Source organism: Macrobrachium rosenbergii, chromosome 15 (assembly GCF_040412425.1).
Source record: "Macrobrachium rosenbergii isolate ZJJX-2024 chromosome 15, ASM4041242v1, whole genome shotgun sequence".
NCBI classification, from domain to species: domain Eukaryota; kingdom Metazoa; phylum Arthropoda; class Malacostraca; order Decapoda; family Palaemonidae; genus Macrobrachium; species Macrobrachium rosenbergii.
The window spans coordinates 52646821-52668554 of NC_089755.1; the positions used below are offsets into that span (position 1 = coordinate 52646821).

At 36.6% G+C, this 21734-nt stretch overlaps 1 protein-coding gene and 1 long non-coding RNA gene across 4 annotated transcripts in view; one reads left to right on the plus strand and one right to left on the minus strand.

Moving 5' to 3' along the window:
• The window catches only part of LOC136846724 (uncharacterized), a 77214-nt gene that overhangs the window by 24137 nt on the left and 31343 nt on the right, over nucleotides 1-21734 (plus strand). The gene's annotated exons all lie outside the window — the stretch shown is intronic.
• Nucleotides 10734-19284, minus strand: LOC136846717 (arrestin red cell-like). Its single transcript, XM_067117827.1, has 8 exons — nucleotides 19173-19284; nucleotides 18191-18251; nucleotides 17660-17844; nucleotides 16693-16868; nucleotides 15348-15567; nucleotides 14963-15114; nucleotides 14034-14241; nucleotides 10734-12014 (listed from the first exon to the last, which is right to left on the minus strand). Exons 1-8 carry the CDS (start codon nucleotides 19218-19220, stop codon nucleotides 12012-12014), a joined length of 1053 nt encoding a protein of 350 aa, XP_066973928.1. The 5' UTR covers nucleotides 19221-19284; the 3' UTR covers nucleotides 10734-12011.

The following is a 21734-nucleotide window of genomic DNA, read 5'->3' on the forward strand; positions in this document are numbered from 1 at the left end:
ATCGTGTAACATCTGTAAATTAACTAACAAGCGAAGCAGGGAAAGACTTAAGAATAATAATATGTAAATGATGGGTTGAGAAGCGACAAACGTAGAAAAACACAGAGTCCCCAAGGGAAGATATTATCGTTTATCCCGTGACGGGTGACTGACAGACCCATCTTCAAGAGTTGTGAAATTCAGAATGCTCAGAGGTTTGGACTGACGTGAAAGAAAATACTCACTGCGGTGACTTAAGTCATTACTTGGAATGGAGGAGATGGTGCAAGATGGCGCTTAACGGATTCTGTCAGTTCAGCATTGCTACAAACAGACAGTTGTGTAAAACATAAATCTCCAGCTGAAAGCCTTTATGGACAGAGTCAACAGGCTATGAACCCAAGAGAGCTCCAAAGGGAAACCAACCTGTGAAGAGAGGCAAGTCTTAGGAAAAAAGTGATAAATTAATAAGATATGAGAGAATACAAATAAAACTGATACACTCGAAATTCAGGAGACGTCAACAGCAGAGAGCAGGAACGAATTTGCTCCTCGCTTAAATATCTGGAGATCAAAAGATTCCACAACTGCACTAGGCAAACTATTCCACATTTTAGTTGCAGCCCAGACGATACTCCTAGCTGACTGAGTAGCATCAAACTTGGTGCTGGAAAACGACACATTTTTTGCAACAGCAACCTTGTTGGAGTAAATAAATAAGATACTTATTATACCCTTCTTCTCTTCCTTTCCTCTTTCTTCGTTTTCTCTGAGTCTGGGCTATGTACGGGCATTTGGTCATTCGTTTCGTATAAAACGAGAGCCTTTGTAAACCGCAAACCTCCTCTAGGATGAAGAGTTACCTTCCTCTCTCTCCCAAAATCTAATCGTCTTTTATCAAATATTCATAAAATACATGCATATATATATATATGTTTTATATATATATATATATATATATATATATATAATATTTTTTTTTTTTTTTTTTTGCTAGATCCTGCCCCCGCCCCCCAAAATAAATTAAACAAATGCCTCAAGCGAAAAACATGGCCTGTTTGATGAATGTGATAAAATACGTTTTTATGTTTTTTTTTTTTTTTTTTTTGTGTGACCGTATTTCTAATGTTGAAGTATATTCTGGACGCTTATTATAGAATATCATAATAATATTGACCACAGATGAGAGCCAGTGGAAAGTTTATAGATACATAGATATACATATGTATAGACCTCCGTGTGTGAAAGAAAACAGAAATGGGGGCGGGGTTACCAAATGGTTATTTTAATTACCTGGTAACATGTTACGCCTTGGCAAGCAGAGAAATTACCTCGTAAAGAGAGAAGAAAGCACAACAAATAGTAGGAGTCTGCGCAATCGCTCTGACTGCTGCGGGAGAAGGAAATTTGTTTACAATAATGTTTTAGCATCAGCGTCGCACGCACTGCATCTTAAACGAGCTTGATAATTAGCCATCTGTTTCGTCTTCTGATTCGTCAAGAGAATGTGAATATTACAGTAACAAGAGGTCGTCTTATTCATGCGAAGGACTAAATATAGTTGTCAGACATTCTCTCTCTCTCTCTCTCTCTCTCTCTCTCTCTCTCTCTCTCTCTCTCTCTCTCTCTCTCGATCTGACGGAGTTCGGAAAACGCATCTATCTTCCAGGAGACTAATTTTTTTTCTTTCCAAATTTAACGCCATGCAGAAATTCCTTCACTTAAAATTACCGTAGAATATTAACCTTTCATCACCTGCGTTCAAGAGCCTTAATTTAAGCCAAAGGCATCGTTAAATCTAAACCAGAATATGCTGTAAGTAATATTGATTAGTTTTCGTATCGATAATAAACCCCAAAATTAGGTAAGGAAGCATCTTTTAAGAAAAAAAATACATTACTTTCAATATAGCCTATACGGAGCAAGATCACTTTGAATATAGCAATTTACTTTCAGTAACTTAAATGGGAGATCATATGCAAAGGATTGAAGATTTAAGGAATTTTATATTGTTACGCAGATCGGGAACATGATAAGCATTTATATGACTGAAGAGCTAGAACTCCCTGAATTCAGCGTTTCCAGAGAATCCGAGAATTCATTACAGGTATTCCCGAACAAGAGAGCCAGAACTGAGATGACGTACCTTTCCCTTGAGGCCAAGATTCTCTCTCTCTCTCTCTCTCTCTCTCTCTCTCTCTCTCTCTCTCTCTCTCTCTCTCTCTCTCTCTCTCTCTCTCTCTCTCTCTGTTAAACTTAGCGGATCAGATGTCATGTGTATACTTGGAATTCGTATATATGGTCTTGTGTGAAGAATGAAAAGAATGTTCAAGCCAAGTCACTTTTGAATAAAGAGAATTATGAAATTTGTCCTCATCTCTATTTACTTCATATAAAAAACAGCAGCAAGGAAAGATAATACCGTACTAAGAATACAGGATTATACTCGAAGATGTCCCTAAATACGACCGGTGTTAGAAATAAGTCTGAAGTCTCCCATCTTTTCTTTCGCGTGACATCACAGCAACGAACATCCCATAACCTATTTATATTTGCACCAACATCAAATTGCGTGACACCACTTTTAAACGGACACTAAAGGAACGCGAAGATGCGCGCGGTGATTTTGCAACTCCAAGATATAGTATTTAGACGATTACAAAGGGGTTAGTGGAAGCATTATCCCACGCATTCGCTTGCAGCAGCCACTGGCAGTTGCAAAGGCAGATATTAAAAGCGACGACCCAAATGCAGCGTCGGTTTTGCGGTTGGCGGTCGCTAAATTCGTAACTGAAGATTTTTAGTAATCTCTCACCTTACGCAAATCATCTGCTGGACGGCCTCTAGAGAGCGTTTGTATAACGGAGTCCTTGGATATTCATGAACCCCTACTTGGATGTATAAAGCAACTTATGTGAATAGCGCTTTCTTGATTGGTCGTACCCTATAACAAAATTATTTATGAACGTAAAAATATTAATGTAAATCGAGCCAAAGGAATAATTTTCTCGAGAAACAATGCTTCGGAAATTGGAGTGCACACAGAATGAACAGAATGAAGAATAAGATTCTGTGTGTTTCTTATCTGTGTGCCGGAGACAAGACATTATCCCACAGTAGAAATCAAAGCCTCGTAACGTGGATATGATCCAAACGGAGATATCTTGGGCTGTAATTGTGTGCATGCGTTTCTTTGTGTTGAATCATCTGTACTTTATCTACTATATGTTGTAGCTCGTTTTTCCGTTTTTACTTTTGGTCAAATTATTCTGTCGAAAATTGCTCTGCTAGTTCATGGCCTTTTCGATTTGTTCCATGTGAAGGTTTGTTGATTTTAGAATAATAATAATAATAATAATAATAATAATAATAATAATAATAATAATAATAATAATAATAATAATAATAATAATAATAATAATAATAATAATAATAATAATAAAAACTATTGGTGAAACCAGTTTGTTGGTGGATCACTGATGGCTTAATCTGATATACTGAATTGGAGATTTGCTAAAATCTAAGGAATGGCATGATACTTTTCAACACGCTTTGCAGTCCTACATACAAATAAGCGTAATGATAATAGTAATAATAATAATAATAATGTCAAAACAGCGCAAACAACCACAATTCTAACCTGGTATTACTTAAAACCAGTGTTTTAAAGCGCGGTGCTGTGTTGCAAGGTGCGTGCAATTGCTCTGACCATTTGCCTCCACCGTGCAATTGCTCTGACCATTTGCCTCCACCGTAATCAGGTTGAAAAGTGGGTCTTTTCAATGAGCACCCATTACATTACATTACTTGCGTTAGATGGATGATATCTACAGTAAGTATAGCATAGCATATAACTGTAAACGGTAATGAACAGTCTTGAAGTGAACATGCAATGCATGCTTCGATCCAAACGCACTCTGGTTTGTTGTGTAGAAACGTTTTTGAAAAAATTAAATGTTAAAATTCTCTGATACTGTTATAAATCAAGATGAATCTTACTCTCAGGGCCATTTATATATACATAAAATAATGCCGAGTTATATGAATCCAGTAAATCCACAAATGCAAGGATTTTGGATTTTGTGGGTAGTGTGAGGTAAATAAGGAACGAAGTTTACTCAAATTAATATCCTCTTTGCAAAACTATACAAGTTTATAGCAAAGTTTGTATAATTTTTCCTATTATTTTTTTAGCAGCTTTAGTAATTTTTATGTTTAAGGTTTCTCCAATGCCATGTTTTGACATATATAACTTTTTCGTTGCTAATAGAATGTGATTAAATCTTTGGCTTTCGAAATGCTAAAGAATTATTATTATTTGCTTCACCTTTTATTTTTATTCTCTCTCTCTCTCTCTCTCTCTCTCTCTCTCTCTCTCTCTCTCTCTCTCTCTCTCTCTCTCTCTCTCTCTCTGTTGTGCGTTTGTGTGGGAAAAGGCGATTCACTCAAAAGGCGTCAAGATTTCTTTTTATGCACTCATTGAAATCACCAAATTCGGGTCGTGAGTTCAATCTTTTGTTGCGTCCCAAATGAAAATTGAGGGGGTAAATAACAAAACAACACGATTTGTCAGCCGCTGGTATAGTGGTTAGTGTCGTGGCATGCCACTCCGATGTCGCGGGTTCGCGTCTCCCCCAGGGCGATGAAAAATCGCTGGTTTTGTATCATGATCAGTTACTGCCGCATTGTGGGGTCTGCCGCCGTGGGAGGTTGAAACCGACATTCTTTGGAAGCTTGAATTTCAAGTCAGCGGACCCTTTGGTGTGCTTGGTCCATGTGAATAGGTTTCATCTACTGAAATAATAATGATAATAATAATAACAATAATAAATACAGAAACGCCAAATCCCAAGATGATTAACCAAGAACTTGTAATTCCTTATTTCATTCTGCGGTTGTGTAAGGAGTCAGTGTCTAGATATTCTTGCTCACTCTGCCTCATTGTGACTCATTGCCGCTTGCAACAAACTACTAAAGCGTGGTGCAAGTTTCAGTAACGGTTTCTTTAAGACCCTTAGTTCGAGTTTGGGACCTACATGATGATAAACTCTTTCGGCAGTTTATGCAATTTCTAATTGTCATCGTTATTATTATTATTATTATTATTATTATTATTATTATTATGATTATAATTATTATTATTATTATTATTATTATTATTATTATTATTATTAATGGGATAGTATAATTTTTTTCTTTACAATACATTTTTTAATATTATTGGTGTTTCTGTTATTACTTGGTTATATTTAGCTATTAAACTTAATGGAAATATAATTATTTTTATGTACATTTCTTTTGATATAAAAATATAATCTGGAAATAATTTTATTGTCTTTTTAATCTGATTCATCCGTGACGTTTGTTGCTAATGTGTTATTTGAATATGTCGCGTTATAGTTTTTTTTTTTTAGAAATTTACTAGTGTAATAACCAGTTTGTTTCAGTCACGGGAATTATATTTATCATTTTTATCAGTTAAGAAATATATGCGTAAATAGATGAAAATCGTGCTTATATATATAAATATATATATTTATATTATAATCTTTAAATGTATATAAATATATATACATATATATAATATCTATACGTATGTATATATATTAGTACAGTATATATATATATATATATATATATATATATATATATATATATATATATATATATATATATATATATATATATACATATACTTATATATATATACATATATATATATATATATATATATATACATTTAAAGATTAAAATATAAAATATATATATTTATATATATAAGCACGATTTTCATTTACTTACGCGTATATTTCTTAACTTAATAGAAATGATAAATATAATTCCCGTGACTTAAACAAACTGATTATTACACTAGTACATTCTAAAAAAAAAAAAAAACTATATCATGACGTATTCAAATAACACATTAGCAACAAAGTCTACGATATATATATATATATATATATATATATATATATATATATATATATATATATATATATATATTTGTGTGTATGTTTATGTGTTCATGCAAACAAATAAAGTTTATAAATTTTCTTAACTTATTTCTAAAATTTCAAAAAACTAACACGATCCAAACAGAAAATAACACAATAAGAATGAGATTCTCTCCTCGCTTCAAATCATCATCACCGCTTACTTGTTCCGTTACTTGCCCATGAGCACCCATCCTTCGGAGGGCTGCTGCCACATACCCATCTCCGACTGGTACCGCTGTTCGGATCTCCCCAGGGCAAGGAGGGCTCCACGTAGTACTGACGACGATGTCTCCACCTCGTCGCGGTGGCCCCGTTCTTTCCACCCTCAAGTAGCCCCCTCCCCCACTCCCTCACTCCCTCCCCATGCAGGAGCAAGTAGTCCGAGGTCTTCCCCCTTCCCCCCTAGGAGTGAGAGGTCCCTGGTCTTCCACCTTCCCCCTACAGGAGTGAGAGGTCCGAGGACTTCCCCTACTCCCCTACAGGAGTGAGAGGTCCCTGGTCTTCCCCCTTCCCCCTACAGGAGTGAGAGGTCCCTGGTCGTCCCCTTCCCCCTACAGGAGTGAGAGGTCCGAGGACTTCCCCCACTCCCCTACAGGAGTTAGAGGTCCCTGGTCTTCCCCCTTCCCCCTCCAGGAGTGAGAGGTCTTTCCCCTTCCCCTGCAAGAGTGAGTGATTCGAAATCTTGGGTACTCGTACACCTTCCGTGCCGTTTCAGAATTTTTTTTATTTCATTGAAATAATTTCCCAAGTCCAGATTTCAGACATTCTTCTACAGGAGAAGAAAGAACCGTTCCTTTAGTTTATCGTAAATTCTCGTGACGTAGAAGAATTATGTTTGTGTCGCTTTGTACGTAGTTTACTTAAGGTGGCATTTTCATTAAAAGTAAAAAATATAGCCTTGCTTTTAATATTCGTGATATGCGTTTGCTTTGGATGATTTATATAAATAAAATTTTCATGAAATATATATATATATATATATATATATATATATATATATATATATATATATATATATATATATATATATATATATATATATATATATGTGTGTGTGTGTGTGCGTGTGCGTGTGTTAGTTTGTGCGGGTGGATGTATACATTGTATGCGAGAATACATTTATATAAATGCATATACATACATATTTATTTATGGTATATATATACATGTATATGTATACATGTATATATGTATGTATATACAGTATATACATATATCTATGTATATGTACAGTATATATACACGCACTAGTATCATTCATATTGATGTACATTGATGTAATCATAGGCATATTATGATTAGTTTAAAGCAAAAATTCTAAAGAAGAAAACAAGTGAGTACAAAAATTAATCAAGAAGTATTCCAGATGCCATACGTAGCCACCATGTCCACGGCATCGAATAACGCATTCGACACTTACCCATTTTTTAACTTGATATTCATATTTATTATTAAAAAAAAATTTGGTTTCTTGCTCATAAGACCTTTGTTCCTAGCTGAAATGAAAAGCATAAAATGACCGATTTTTATTTCTTAAATCACTGACATTCCTCAGTGGAATTTTTCAAGTTATTCAAAATTTAGAATGACCTTATTTTTGAAGACTGAATGGCTGTGATTTGGATTATGTTAATATTTTGTTTATCATTTTTAAGATAGGTTTTTAAGTTTTCACGGTAAAAAAAAAATAGATTTTTACGTTTTCACGATAAAAAAAAATTTTATTTTCAAGTTTTCACTGTAAAAAAAAATTTAGACTTTTAAGTTTTCAGTAAAAAAAATAGATTTTCAAGTATTCACGGTTAAAAAAAATAGATTTTTAAGTTATTACGGTGAAAAAATTTAGATTTTTAAGTTTTCACGGTAAAAAAAATATAGATTTTTAAGTTTTCACGGTAAAAAAAATTAGATTTTTAAGTTTTCACGGTAAAAAAAATTAGATTTTTAAGTTTTCACGGTAAAAAAAAATTAGATTTTCAAATTTTCACGGTAAAAAAAATTTAGATTTTTAAGTTTTCACGGTAAAAATTTTTTAGATTTTTAAGTTTTCACGGTAAAAAAAATTAGATTTTTAACTTTTCACGGTGAAAAAGACTTAGATTTTTAAGTTTTCACGGTGAAAAAAATTTAGATAAATATATTTAAGTTTTCACGGTAAAAATAATTTAGATTTTTAAGTTTTCACGGTACAAAAAAAAAAAACGAGATTTTTAAGTTTTCACGGTAAAAAAATTTAGATTTTTAAGTTTTCCCTGTAAAAAAAATTTAGATTTTTAAGTTTCCCCGGTAAAAAGATAAAAAAAATGCGTATATTTTTTATCAGTCGAATGGTAATGATTGCAATATTTAATTTAATTGGTCTCTTAACTACTTTGGTTCGGTGAATATCTGTAATTGCTAGACAAATGTGTTTTTACTAAATTACCTTTATTTTCTGTTTAGGATTTTCTTAATTTTAATCTTACCGTTTTTTAGTTTTCTGAAAAAACTGTTGTGCCGGCTTTGTCTGTCCGTCCTCACTTTTTTCTGCCCGCCCTCAGATCTTAAAACCTACTGAGGCTAGAGGGCTGAAAATTGGTATGTTGATTATCCACCCTCCAGTCATCAGACATTCGAAATTACAGGTCTCTAGCCTCAGTAGTTTTTATTTTATTTAAGGTTAAATTTAGCCATAATCGTGCGTCTTGGAACGGTATAGGCGAGGCCGCCACCGGCCCTTGGTTAAAGTTTCAAGGGCCGCGGCTCATACAGCATTATACCGAGACCACCGAAAGATAGATCTGTTTTCGGTAGCCTTGATTATACGATGTACAGAAAACTCGATTGCGCCGAAGAAACTTCGGCGCATTTTTTACTTGTTTATAGTAAACGGGAGAATCTAAGATTTCCTGATCATTAAAGAACAAGAATACACCACCAACGAAGACCCGCCTCAACATCCAAGGAGAAACATCTTCTAGGTTGCTGTTACATATGTTATTCATAATAACATAAATAATGCACAGCAGGAAGCCAAGTAGATGCCGAGGAAACCTTATGGTTTCTTGCATCACTCAAGCATTGGCTGCTGGCCGTCTACCTTGATTTAATGGAGCGAAAACAGAGGAATCTTCTTTTCCGAGGAAGGCTCACCGAAAGCACCTGGGACTATTCTCTCTCTCTCTCTCTCTCTCTCTCTCTCTCTCTCTCTCTCTCTCTCTCTCTCTCTCTCTCTCTCTCTCTCTCTCTCTGTATAGAACTTCATGATGCGGCTTCCTTTGCAACTTAAATGAATTCATTTTGCGTGCACAGAGAGACACTTATGTATATGTGCACAAGTAGGCATATGCATTCATACACACCTACGCTCACAAGTGTGTGTACATGTGTCTGTATATATATCTATACTGTATATATATCTATACTGTATATATGTGTGTATATATCTTATATATATATATATATATGTGTGTGTAAACTGTATATATATATATATATATATATATATATATATATATATATATATATATATATATATATATATATATATATATATATATATACTGTATATATAATATATATTTCAGCATTTAAGCAACTTCGCTGAATATAGGTGGCTACAGTGAAAAAACAACGGTCACTGCCATATCCACATTTTAACTGCTGAACCGTTGATGAACCTCTTGTACAGTAAAACTTTCACATCACTAGCCACTTAATACACCTACACAAAAGGCTCACCAGCAGCATGTTAAACCCCATTGCACGCTATACCATCCACCCATAAGTCACAAGCACTCTGGCTTCCTGGATATTGAAGCTCTTCCTTACCAATACCTATTTCACACCAGTTATTCAATGCTAGTTCATCTCCTTTTTCCCCCCTAATGTTACTGAATTATACCCTGTGTTCACAACTGTCGTTATCAGTTCTTTCCACATGACCGGATCATCTCAGAATATTCTGATCAATCCTTTCACCTCCAATAACATGTTTACCATTTCCTTTGGTGCCTTGACATTTCTTAAGTGCCACTTCTTCTTACGTCTCATAGGCCTATGCTATACAAAGATTTCATCTTAAGAGCTTCAACTTTTTTAACTTTCAACCTTATCAACTATCTAGACAACCCATGGGCCTTCCCCATCTCTGCGCAAACTGTCTTTTCACTTTTTGTCTCACTAAATGGCAAAACATCTTTCCCTAAAATCAGTATTTTATTCTTTCTCTAGTTTGCTATAAGGTAAGGGGCTGTAAACCCCAGGCCTCTGGCCACATGGTGATATTCACACCACTGAGAGTAGTGAGGACACTTTTTCTTTTCCTTTCGTCCCATGGGAGTGAAGTTCATGATTGCCACTGGCCTCAGGAGAGGAGGTTCATCTGCGATTGATGGGCCACTTCCTCCCACCAAGGGATCCATAATGGTTCACCAAGGACTTCTTTGCCTTCAGATATACTGTACGTGTATCCCAAACCACTGGCACTTCCTAGGGCAATAATATCTTGACTGTAAAGCAGTCTTTAATAAACAATTAGCGATTCCCTGTATATGTGGATATAGATATGTTGCGGGGCTTTAAACCTCGCTCTCTCTCTCCCTTCCCCTTTGCAGAGTCAGTTTGCGACGGCACTTTACAGAAACCCCATCAGTTATTTCTTCCTCCCTTTTCCCTTGCCCTTGAGGGCCAGGGTAAATAAGGAGACAGCGTGCCCTCCTCCTACTGACCTTTTCCATTTCGAAAAATAGTTAGGGCATGAATCAAACACAGTCAGTTTTGTATCGTGTATATTTCTCTTATCGTCATCGGGAGACAGAACAGCTACAATAAATATCCAGCTAGAGAATATAAATGTTGCGTTTAATAAGACGACTTTCATGACAAAGTGGCAGATAGTGGTGGTTGGTTCAAATTAAGCCAGCACAGGCCCTTGCCCATAGGCGGCCCGGCGTGGACCTCTGGACTCTTGTCAATCAACAGAGATGTGGCGTAGACCTCTGGACTCCTCCCAACCAACAGAGATGATCAACAGAGGTACAGATGAAAGGTGCCGACAGAGATGATTAGCAGAGGTGCAGACGAAAGGTGAATTTAAACAAAAACGACATTTCTCAGAGAAAGGTGAATGTCCTTCAGCTGCTTGACCTGTTTTCAATCCGTGGTTTGATTTCGTTAGCGAGATTCTACATTTCAAAGTGAATCATAGATGGGAGCATTTTCAATAGTGGATGCTCACTGATCATTGTAATTTCCTGAGATTTATTCCGATCTTGAATAATCATGTCATTTTCTTCTCAAACAAGAGATATAAAACTTTTTATGAAACCAAGTTACCGGATTATAGTGGTGCGGTCAGCTCAAGTTTCATTTGCTTCCTCTGCGTAACATCCAGTGGATAAATACACCTGTACTTCCTTTCTGAACTGCGTGTACATCGCAATACAGAATTACGCTCGTGCAATTACCCCTATAGCCATTGATTACATGCATACATACATTCACCATCATGCATCCGCGCATTCATACACTCCCCTAAAATCCTACAGCGTTATCAAATTCATCGTATCACCTTAATTCTAGTCATAATGAAACAGTGATTGAATACAATAGCATATGGCATATTTACAAGTCAGTGAATTTCTTTGTTGCATAAAAAATGACGAACACCACGAGGCGCAAGGACAGCGATCGGGTGTTGGCGGTCACAAAAACTGACAGACGAAGTTGTCTTTGTCGTCGTTTCGCAGAGGAAAACAGACGGACGAAGTTGTCTTTGTTGTCGTTTCGGTACAGACAGACGAAGTTGTCTTTGTTGTCGTCGTTGCAAGCGAAAACAGACAGGACGAAGGTGTCTTTCTTGTCGTCGTTGCAAGCGAAAACAGACAGGCGAAGTTGTCTTTCTTGTCGTTGCAAAGGAAGACAGACGAAGTTGTCTTTCTTGTCGTTGCAAAGGAAGGAAGTCTTCGGTAGAAATTGCTTCTCGTCTGGTGATTTTGTCTTCTTTTTTCCGTCCTTCGTGGTGCTGCTGTTAGCGGATTCTCTCCCTTCCATTTACTGTGGACAGAGGAAGAATACGAGTGTTAGAAGAGGTAGATATCGAATCTTTATCACCATTTTGTTAACCAAGACGTAAAGGGGGAAAGAGAGAGAGAGAGAGAAAAAAGAAGCATAAAAATTTTTATATTTAGATTTCTGTTATGAGTTGTTAAGTTACGGCTCAAAGGAGAGAGAGAGAGAGAGAGAGAGAGAGAGAGAGAGAGAACCAGTTTAAAGCAACAGTTATTTGTTTATAGCACTATCTTGTGAACAAAGAGCTTTAGAGAGAGAGAGAGAGAAGCAGTTCAAAGCAACGGTTATTTATTTATAGCACTATCTTGTAAACAAAGCTTTTGATGGACAGATAGAGAGAAGCAGTTCAAAGCAGCAGAGTTATTTATTTATAGCATTATCTTGTAAACAAGGCTTCACAGAGAGAGAGAGAGAGAGAAAGAGAGAGAGAGAGAGAGAGAGATCGGTGGGTGGGTGGGTCAGTCATTCAACCGTGAGAGCCAATTTTCGAACAAGGTCATATTCCAAGCGGCGTCTGTAAGGTTTCCCCAGGGACGCATGACATACTTCTTTAAGTATGAAATGAGGTCATGTACAAAAGCATCCAAGGTCCGAGTGGGAAGTCAGTTAGAAAAAAAAAGAAAAAAAAAACTGGATAATGATAAGGAGAAATTCTAACCTCTGATAAAACTGGCGGAAGGATTCAACGTGAGGATTCTTGTCCATGGGAAGGATAAGGATTTTGATATTTCGCGTAGATTTCCAAAAATTTTTTACATGATTTTTTTCGACGGCTGCTAACTTGCTTATTCCGCTTCTAACCGCAATTAGATATTGAAGTAAATTTTTTTATTACTAGAATATTATGAGAAGGGAGTTTTAGAAAAATTATTGATAATCGTCGAAAAGAAACAGAGATATTCCTGTATCACTTAAAGGTCGTGACAATGAAAGCTTGCGGGCACAACATAATATACATTATAGCGATATCTTCCTTCAGTTCTAGACTTTCGAGGCACTCGTTAAAGTATTTTTGTAAGTAATCCCGTCAGTGTAGTGAATTGTTTATTTATTTGACCTCTCTCTACCCTTCTTTCCACTTCGTGAATATACTCTTGACCCTGTGGCTGCAATGCGCGCGGCAGAGGCCGATACGATTATGTTCGTTTCGGTGAGTCTGAATCCGTCTTCGGCTTAGCACTTGACCTTGACGTTTCTGAGTAAGTCTGCCGTGTCTAATGGTCGTCAAAAACACACCCTTGTCTTATGTGCATATTAGATAATGTATGCTAGCTGGTTCTTATGAATATGACAGGTATTAAGCAGCATTTCCTGCAATGGAAGCCTTTGGTAATATTTGAAAAAAGATGGCCAGTCTTAATAATTAGTAAACAACTCCTGTTTTTCTGGGTAAAATGCTTCTGTTGATAGTTACGGCCACGTATGGCTTCCCTTTGTGTTTTTCTTAACGTCTCGTCGCACGATTAGACGTCGTAACTGGTATGGCGTCGGTCATTGTACTTCACAGTGATTACGTAGCAGAAAGAGTTCTTTTGTTATTACTGAAACTTTTGTCACAGCGAGCGCAAAGAATTGAGGTCTACAGTTTACTTATCTAATGCTTGAAAACTTTATCCTTTACTTGGGGGATTTTGATCAGCGAGTTAATGGCCCATTATTGTTTGTCCACATTATTATTATTATTATTATTATTATTATTATTATTATTATTATTGAACATACTGGTACATTCTTTTGGAACAATCTCAAGGGCATGAACTATCATAGCAGGACTTTAAAGGACAGAAACCCTGAACGTGGACGAGGAAAGAGAGCAGAAAATTAAAGAAGAAAATTATGGAAGCAAATAGGCTTATAGAGATTTAGTAAAGAACATTTTGATATACTCTATACATTCAACAGCAAATGATGACGAGCAAAACTGAACCTACGTTACCATACCGCCTCAGCTACTGATAAGAATAATAACAGTCACTGTCACCACCAGGTGTAATACGCAATTACCTCAGGCCTTCCGGCTAGAGTGAATGGGATGTCCAAGGTGACGTCTCCGAAGAGGGGCCCAAGAACGGCTTTTATCCTGACGGCGTACTGGACGTGGATTCCGAAGATGTCGTCCTTACTGACAGAAGGGTGGGTGACGGTAGACGGTGCCAGCTGGTCCTCAGCGTCCTGCCTCAGTTTTCCTTGCAGGAAAATTTTACCTGTGGCTCTGTAGGACGAATTGATAAAAGAAGAAAAAATAGTGAGTGATTCCAGATGTCTATGTTGGGTTATTTAGGGTGTGAGGGATTCCAGATGTCTGTGTTGGGTTATTTAAGAAGGTTAGATTTAAGATGTCTGTGTTGGGTTATTTAAGATGTGAGGGATTCCAGATGCCTATGTTGGGTTATTTAAGAAGTGAGGGATTCCAGATGTCTATGTTGGGTTATTTAAGATGTGAGGGATTCCAGATGTCTGTGTTGGGTTATTTAAGATGTGAGGGATTCCAGATGTCTATGTTGGGTTATTTGAGATGCGAGGGATTCCAGATGTCTAATGTTGGTTTATTTAAGATGCGATGGATTCCAGATGTCTATGTTGGGTTATTTAAGATGCGAGGGATTCCAAATGTCTATGTTGGGTTATTTAACTTCAGGTTTCTTAGCGATGTTGACTTGAAGGCATTCTGTGATAGCTTTCTTAGTAGTAATAATAATAATAAGCTTGCAAAATTGTTAACCTTTTTTGTGCCAAGTGGATGCCCAAATATATTATGAAAAAATAATGATAAGAAGCGTACCAAAAAGAATAGTTTTTTGCACTGTATCGCTAAGATATGTGTATATTTCAAACAATAATAATAATGATAACAATGGCCTTTTGGCTTTTAACACTCGTGCATTTAGAGATTTTCAATAATAATGAAGAAGAGTTTCTTATTATAAACTTACGTTCTCGCTGGCACTCGCGCCACCAGCACGAACTCGCGATTGGTGCAGGCACCGGGTGCCAAGCAGATGATGTCATCAGCCTTCATGAGCGTCTTGTCCCTGACCTGGTTTGTACTGAACATGGGCACCTCGCTAAGCTGAACGACCTTCGCCTTTCGGGACACAGGATAAAGAAGGGGCGATCGTTAGTTTCCGTATCTCATGGAAGAATATATTATATATATATATATATATATATATATATATATATATATATATATATATATATATATATATATATATATATATATATATATATATATAACCTGTGTGTGTGTGGATATGCAGGCAAATACATAATCATACATATTCGTGCATAGACGTATTTGTTTGTGTATTTACGTACCTTCAGTCTCTTGACTTCCCTGGAGGCGTGGTTCTTGATGCAGACTTTGACGTGGATGTCTTCGTCAGGAAAGTAGACCGAGCTGGTGAGAGCAGCCTCGATGGTCACTGTGCCAGAACAGGTCAGGAAGGCCTTGGTGATGTTGCCGTCGGGAGCGGGTCTGTCGAAGAATCGCGTGGGGCATTCCATCAGGCGTCGGACGGTCAGGTTGGCAACGTTCCTGTGGAAGGATTTGATAGAGGTTTGTGCGAAGGATGCGTCGATTATCGTTTTTTTTTTCGGTGCTATTGTTTATTCTTCATTGTTGTTGTGGCCACAAATATTTCGCTGGTTGTCTTAAACATTGACATCGCAGTGTCTAAAAGTATTATTATTATTAAAAAGATATTCCCGTACTGTTCATGTCTTGCATGTTGTGTATCTTTTGAGCAACATGAGAAATCTGTGCATTTTGATATTATCCCTAAAATCTATCCCCCGTGTTCTGATGTTGTCCCCAAAATCTGTCCCCCGTATTCTGATATTGTTCCCAAAATCTATCCCCCGTATTCTGATATTGTCCCCAAAATCTATCCCCCGTATTCTGATATTGTCCCCAAAATCTATCCACCGTATTCTGATATTGTCCCCAAAATCTGTCCCCGTATTCTGATATTGTCCCAAAAATCTATCCCCGTGTTCTGATATCCCCAAAATCTATCCCCGTATCTCCCAAAATCTATCCACCGTATTCTGATATCCCAAAATATATCTCCCGTATCCCCCCGTATTCTGACGTTGTCCCTAAATTCTATCCCCCGTATATTTATGCAGCCTTCAGGCTCTTCTATAATTAGTCAGTCTCTTCGTTAGTTCTGTTTATTTCCCATATTTTTATTATCTCATTGAAGCCCTCTTTCTAAAAATTGTTTCAGTGTTCTTGCCCGGAAGCCTATAGGTATTTTACAAGAACATAATTATGGAAATGCCACAGTAACTACTTTTGATGTTCATTCATTGCTCTGATCTTGTCGTATCAACATCCGTGATTTTCATTCATTCATATATCCACAGAGATGCATTGCTGCATGTATTCGCCTGCTTGTCTTTCATTCTTCCTTTTGGCTCGTCATCTATCTATCTGTCAGTCTGTCTATATCTTTCTATCGCTTCCTTGCTTGTCTTTCATTCTTCCTGTTGGCTCGTCATCTATCTTATCTGTCAATCTGTCTATATCTATCTATATCACTTCCTTGCTTGTCTTTCATTCTTCATTTTGGCTCATCTATCTGTCTTTCTGTTTGTCTGTCTATCTATTTATTTATCTATCTATCTATCTAGCACTTCCTTCTGCAAAATTCCTCACCTCTTGTCGATGTCTTGTTCGGTAGCCCCGACGAATCCCATGACCTCATACTCCACGTTGATGAGAGGTCCTTCATCCTCAAAGCCCCTCATCATGGTGTAAGAGGGACTGGCCAGTTTAGGGAAATCCAGGTTGAAGGCGAAGGCGAAGTTCCCCAGGCGGTTGATGAGATTCCTCTGCCAAAGAAATAGCGATAATTATAATAACAAATACTATAGAGACAGTCGATTTCTTTTTACAGAGATAAAAACTTGGTCTGGAACGCTGTTGAATGAGAAAAGCGAAAAAACGCCGATTCTAAACTTCAATCTTAGATAAACATGTAAAAAGTATTATCTCGATTAATTCTAAAATATACCTAATATATAGAAATCCTTTTCTGTTTTGCCTGATGTGATTCTGTGAAAGGTGAATCGTTAACGAAATGATTGTATTCGTCATGAAGATACCTTGAGGCATACTTCATAAGGTAGATCATATTGCCCAGGGTTTTGCCTGCGTTGCTATAGGCATTTGCCCTGTGACTAGCTCATGTCTTTTATGCTATATTTTCCTCTTTATACTCTGCCTATTAGTTTCTAAGCTATAGCCTATTATAAGATTTTACATAGAGTTTTTCTCTCAGTCTTTACGATTGTTAATAATGTCTTCTTCATTTCTTTTTGTGTGAATATATCTTCATCCTTTTTGACATATTTTATAAAGTTATGCTTACCTACATATTACTTATTTATCTTTTTTTTTTTTTTGCCGTGCTTACCTACATCTGTGATTACTTCCATCTTTGACATATATGTAAAACGTACCAGGCTTAACTACACCCTCTTTGAGAAGTAAGGAGGACCGTACCAACTTGCGTACCTTATTTGGCCTGTAAGCACTACTGCCCACACCACTGTCTGTGGCCTACACTCTCCTGCAGCTAATCTCGCCCGTATACAATTTCAGCCTTCATCCCGATACTCACCTGTATCTCAGAAGCTTTTACTTCCTTCAAGGGTGGATACAACTGGGTGGTGTCGATGTACAGGGTCTTCACGAAATTGTATCCCATGGACTCCTCGTCCTCCCTGCCAAAACGGAAGATGAGTCCCATTTGGACGTACACGTTTCGGTCCTGTACATAGTTGGGGTCGAAGAGGACGACTCCCTCTGTTTGCGAGAAAGAGTTTTGAAGTCAGGTTAATTAGATTTAAGGGCGCCTATTCAGGAAAGTACACTTGCAAATACAAATACACACACACACACACACACATATATATATATATATACATATATATATGTGTGTGTGTTTGTGTACGCATATGTTTCTGAGCGTTCATAAAAGTGTAAAATAAGACTATGCAAATCATACATTAGATCTTGATAAGCTGGATATACCAAATGCATATTAAGGAATGCAATCAACTTCTTGACGAAACTATTAGGAAAATCTCAGTTCGGAAACCGCTTGAAAATAACGAACAGCAAAAACGAAAAAGTTAATTGTTACGCTTACCAACTTTATCCACATGACTCGAGTGGTCGATGTAGTCTCTCTTCGTCAGGTAAATCGTTACCTGTGAGGAGAGAGAAAGAGGTCACTGGTTGGCTTCATATTCCAGTCAGTAGTCATAATGGTCATAGTAACTAAGGGAAGTCTCAGCTATGTATTATTCATCGATATCAAAACAGAGCATTTATTTATAGATTTGGAGACTCTGGCTCTTCTGCCAGGATTATAAAATGTCGAATTTATTTTTGGGCGTCTTCGTCCATCCCGGCCTAAGAAATTTATCTCGGATCGCAGTTTGCAGGTGAAGCAAATTTTGGGAGGTCTGCTTTTCGAAATCACGAGTTTAAGAATATGATGATTATAAACAATGATTAATTAACCGATTGACTGGTTTTACATTTACAGATTTATAGAGTAATGCCCCATCTGTCATAATGAATAATCAGTGCATTTTTGTTTAAGTAATAATTCAAGCTAATTGGTGTGAAAATGAAAAGGTTTCCATCGTAAGGTCAGTTCACGATTGTCCTGATTTATGCCTCCAAAGACTGGCCAGATTTCATAGTTGTTTTTCAAATTCTGTATTTGAAAAGACCACATTTCACATATGACAACATATTACATGTGACAACGTTTATAATCGTACACGCTTCCACCAGCAGGGTAGTCTTCTAGGAGCGTCCCTGGAAACTCACTGTGAACTTCTTAAAAAAAATTTAGATTGTGCTGAAAGAGTATTCAAATAAAATCTTAGCAAAATATTTTAAGAAACTTGAAAAAAACATTCTTGCTTTTCGGAGAAATCGTAAATGAACTGGATTGTCCAGCATCCTTCAGTTAAGTAAAGGACCAAAACAAACAGACATTTGTGTTAGTTTCTTCTCGCTTTTGCAAAAAGAGAGACAACTTCAAAAACACCTGTTAATTTGTGAGAGCCGTCACACCACTGAGGAATTATACTATGCACCTTTGGAAGAACTCATACCTTGCTATTAGGGGAGCTTTTCTTAAAAACTTGGAATTTGACCACCATTGCACCGGTTGTTAGAACACGTCTTTCCCCTCAGAAGTCTTCAGGCAAACTGGGCTAAGCTGGGTCGCTCCCCTCTTTTATAGATCACCTGCGGTGTTGCCGGCGCGCTGCGTTGGCATTTAACCCAGCATACCTGTTCACGTGATGGATGCGATTACGTACTCTCTTTCCCTAGTTGCCTTGTTATTTAAACAATTCTTCTTTCATTCGTAATAATAAATCAGTTATAGAAACGTACAGATCTCTTTGTAGGAATTGTCTGTTTGTAAATCGCTTTAATAGACGACGTTGCAACTCACAGGTGGTGCAGTTACAGTGCATTGTGTAACGGCTTCTTGCAAAAGCCTGACACAATACCCATAAAAGGGAATATGTTCCCTCTCGGGGATTACCTTATGTGAATACTAACATTGAAGTTTGTGTGTCTTTTATCTTTATTTTACGTTTTCGTAATTCACGCCCTGGAACTCCCGTGAGAAAAAGTGTTGGTACTTCAATAATAATGACAAAGCTTGAGGTTCTAAGGTTTGGGGTTAAGGACATTCCCATACTTTGTCACAGTTAGTGATTCTTCCGCTTCCTTGTGTCCTTTTCATTATTATTATTATTATTATTATTATTATATATTATTATTATTAAATCCAGTTTTATGTAAAAGTACTGTATTTACAAACAATAAAATGAATTCCAGGAGCTTTATGCTCAGCTCCTTCTTCAGCTAGAAATTCATTTTATTATTTGTAAATACAGTTCCATAAATTCCTTTGGATTTATAAAACATAGTCACTTGTGAAGAAGATTTGCATTATTATTATTATTATTATTATTATTATTATTATTATTATTATTATTATTATTATTATTATTCATCTGGGCACTCCATTCACGCGCGAAGAAAAAGAGGGAAAAAGCAAAGAGAATATATTTGAGAAAACTGTTTATTTATTTGTACTAGAATTTTATAAAGTGGAAAATAAAAAATATATATATATTTACTACTGTCACTTCGTAATCAAACTCCGCTTATCAGAAATTCCCATAACCACATATGCAAAAATCTCTGGAGGGGAAGAGTTCACTTGCACCTTCCATGACACTCTTTCTTTTTTTCCATTAATCAAACAGACAGTCATATTTTATCTTGTATACTGTGAATCAAAGGCACTACTAATATGGAAGGTGAAGGTTGGACGTCTTATTCTAGATGTCAGTTCACTTGAGAGGAAGAGCGGAAATGTACCTTTTACAAAGGCATCTCTGCACGTCTTCATCATCCCCAGATTGTTTTTTAAGTTTTGTCTTGTGTTTTTTAACCTTTGTCTTGTGTTTTTAACCTTTGTCTTGCGTTTTTAACCTTTGGCTTGTGTTTTTAACCTTTGGCTTGTGTTTTTAACCTTTGTCTTGCGTTTTTAACCTTTGTCTTGCGTTTTTTAATATTTATCTTGTTTTTTTAGCATTTTGTCTTGCGTTTTTAACCTTTGTTTTGTGTTTTTTAATATTGTCATGTGTTTTTTAACTTTTGTTTTGTGTTTTTTAACTTTTGTTTTGTGTTTTTAACCTTTGTTTTGTGTTTTTTAACTTTTGTTTTGTGTTTTTAACCTTTGTCTTGTGTTTTTTAACCTTTGGCTTGTGTTTCTTAACCTTTGTCTCGCGTTTTTAACCTTTGTCTTGCGTTTTTAACCTTTGTCTTGTGTTTTTAATATTTATCTTGTTTTTTTAGCATTTTGTCTTTTTGTCTTGTGTTTTTTAATATTGTCATGTGTTTTTTAACCTTTGTTTTGTGTTTTTTAACTTTTGTTTTGTGTTTTTAACCTTTGTTTTGTGTTTTTTTAACCTTTCTCTTTTGGCTTTCAACCCATGTCTTGTGTTTTTAACCTTTGTCATGTGTCCTATTAACCTTTGGCTTGTGTTCATTAACCTTTGTCTTGCATCCGTTTCTTTCATTCAAAGATTTGACTCCCCTTTGCATGTGCACGTTAATGGAGGTTGCCTTTCGCTCATCTCCTGGGTTTATTCTTTCCACCGCACCCTCCGAACGCTGGCGGACATTTTCAAATCTAAAGTCAAGTGCCTTCATGATCTTACTTCAAAGTCTGGCGACATTCTTCTGCCTCTGCTGGGCTCTTGTTATTAGCCTTATTAGCCTTCATCTCTTCGTTTCCGGTAGTCTACGGAGATTACGAATGGAAGTCTGTCGGCTTTCTCTGAGGATGTCTTCTTTAAGATCAAAAGGTAAGTCTGCCGTCGCCAACCGTCTTGTTACTATCCCTTTGTGGAACCCGACTAGATTTAGGCATTCTTTTGTGATTTCTTTCACCAAAATGAAAGCAAGTGAAATTTTGCTGAGGTCAGATTGTATATGCTCAGCTTAACAGCAGTATGTTCCTAACTTTTATCCCGGAAAGGTAGACGAATCTTATCTGTCAGGTCTTGTAGTCAATAGTGCTACATCTGTATATTTCGCTATCAGTGAGGAGGTTTCTCTTAAGAGATATGCTTTTCCATTCTTTAAAT

Coding starts and splice junctions, on each gene's coding strand:
- LOC136846717 (XM_067117827.1), bottom strand. CDS start 19,220: ATGGTGGTCAAATTCCAAGTTTTTAAGAAAAGCTCCCCTAATAGCAAG. Junction 15,568..16,692: donor GAACAAGACATCGACAAGAG/GTGAGGAATTTT, acceptor ATCCTTCCACAG/GAACGTTGCCAACCTGACCG. Junction 15,115..15,347: donor GGGAAGTCAAGAGACTGAAG/GTACGTAAATAC, acceptor GTGTCCCGAAAG/GCGAAGGTCGTTCAGCTTAG.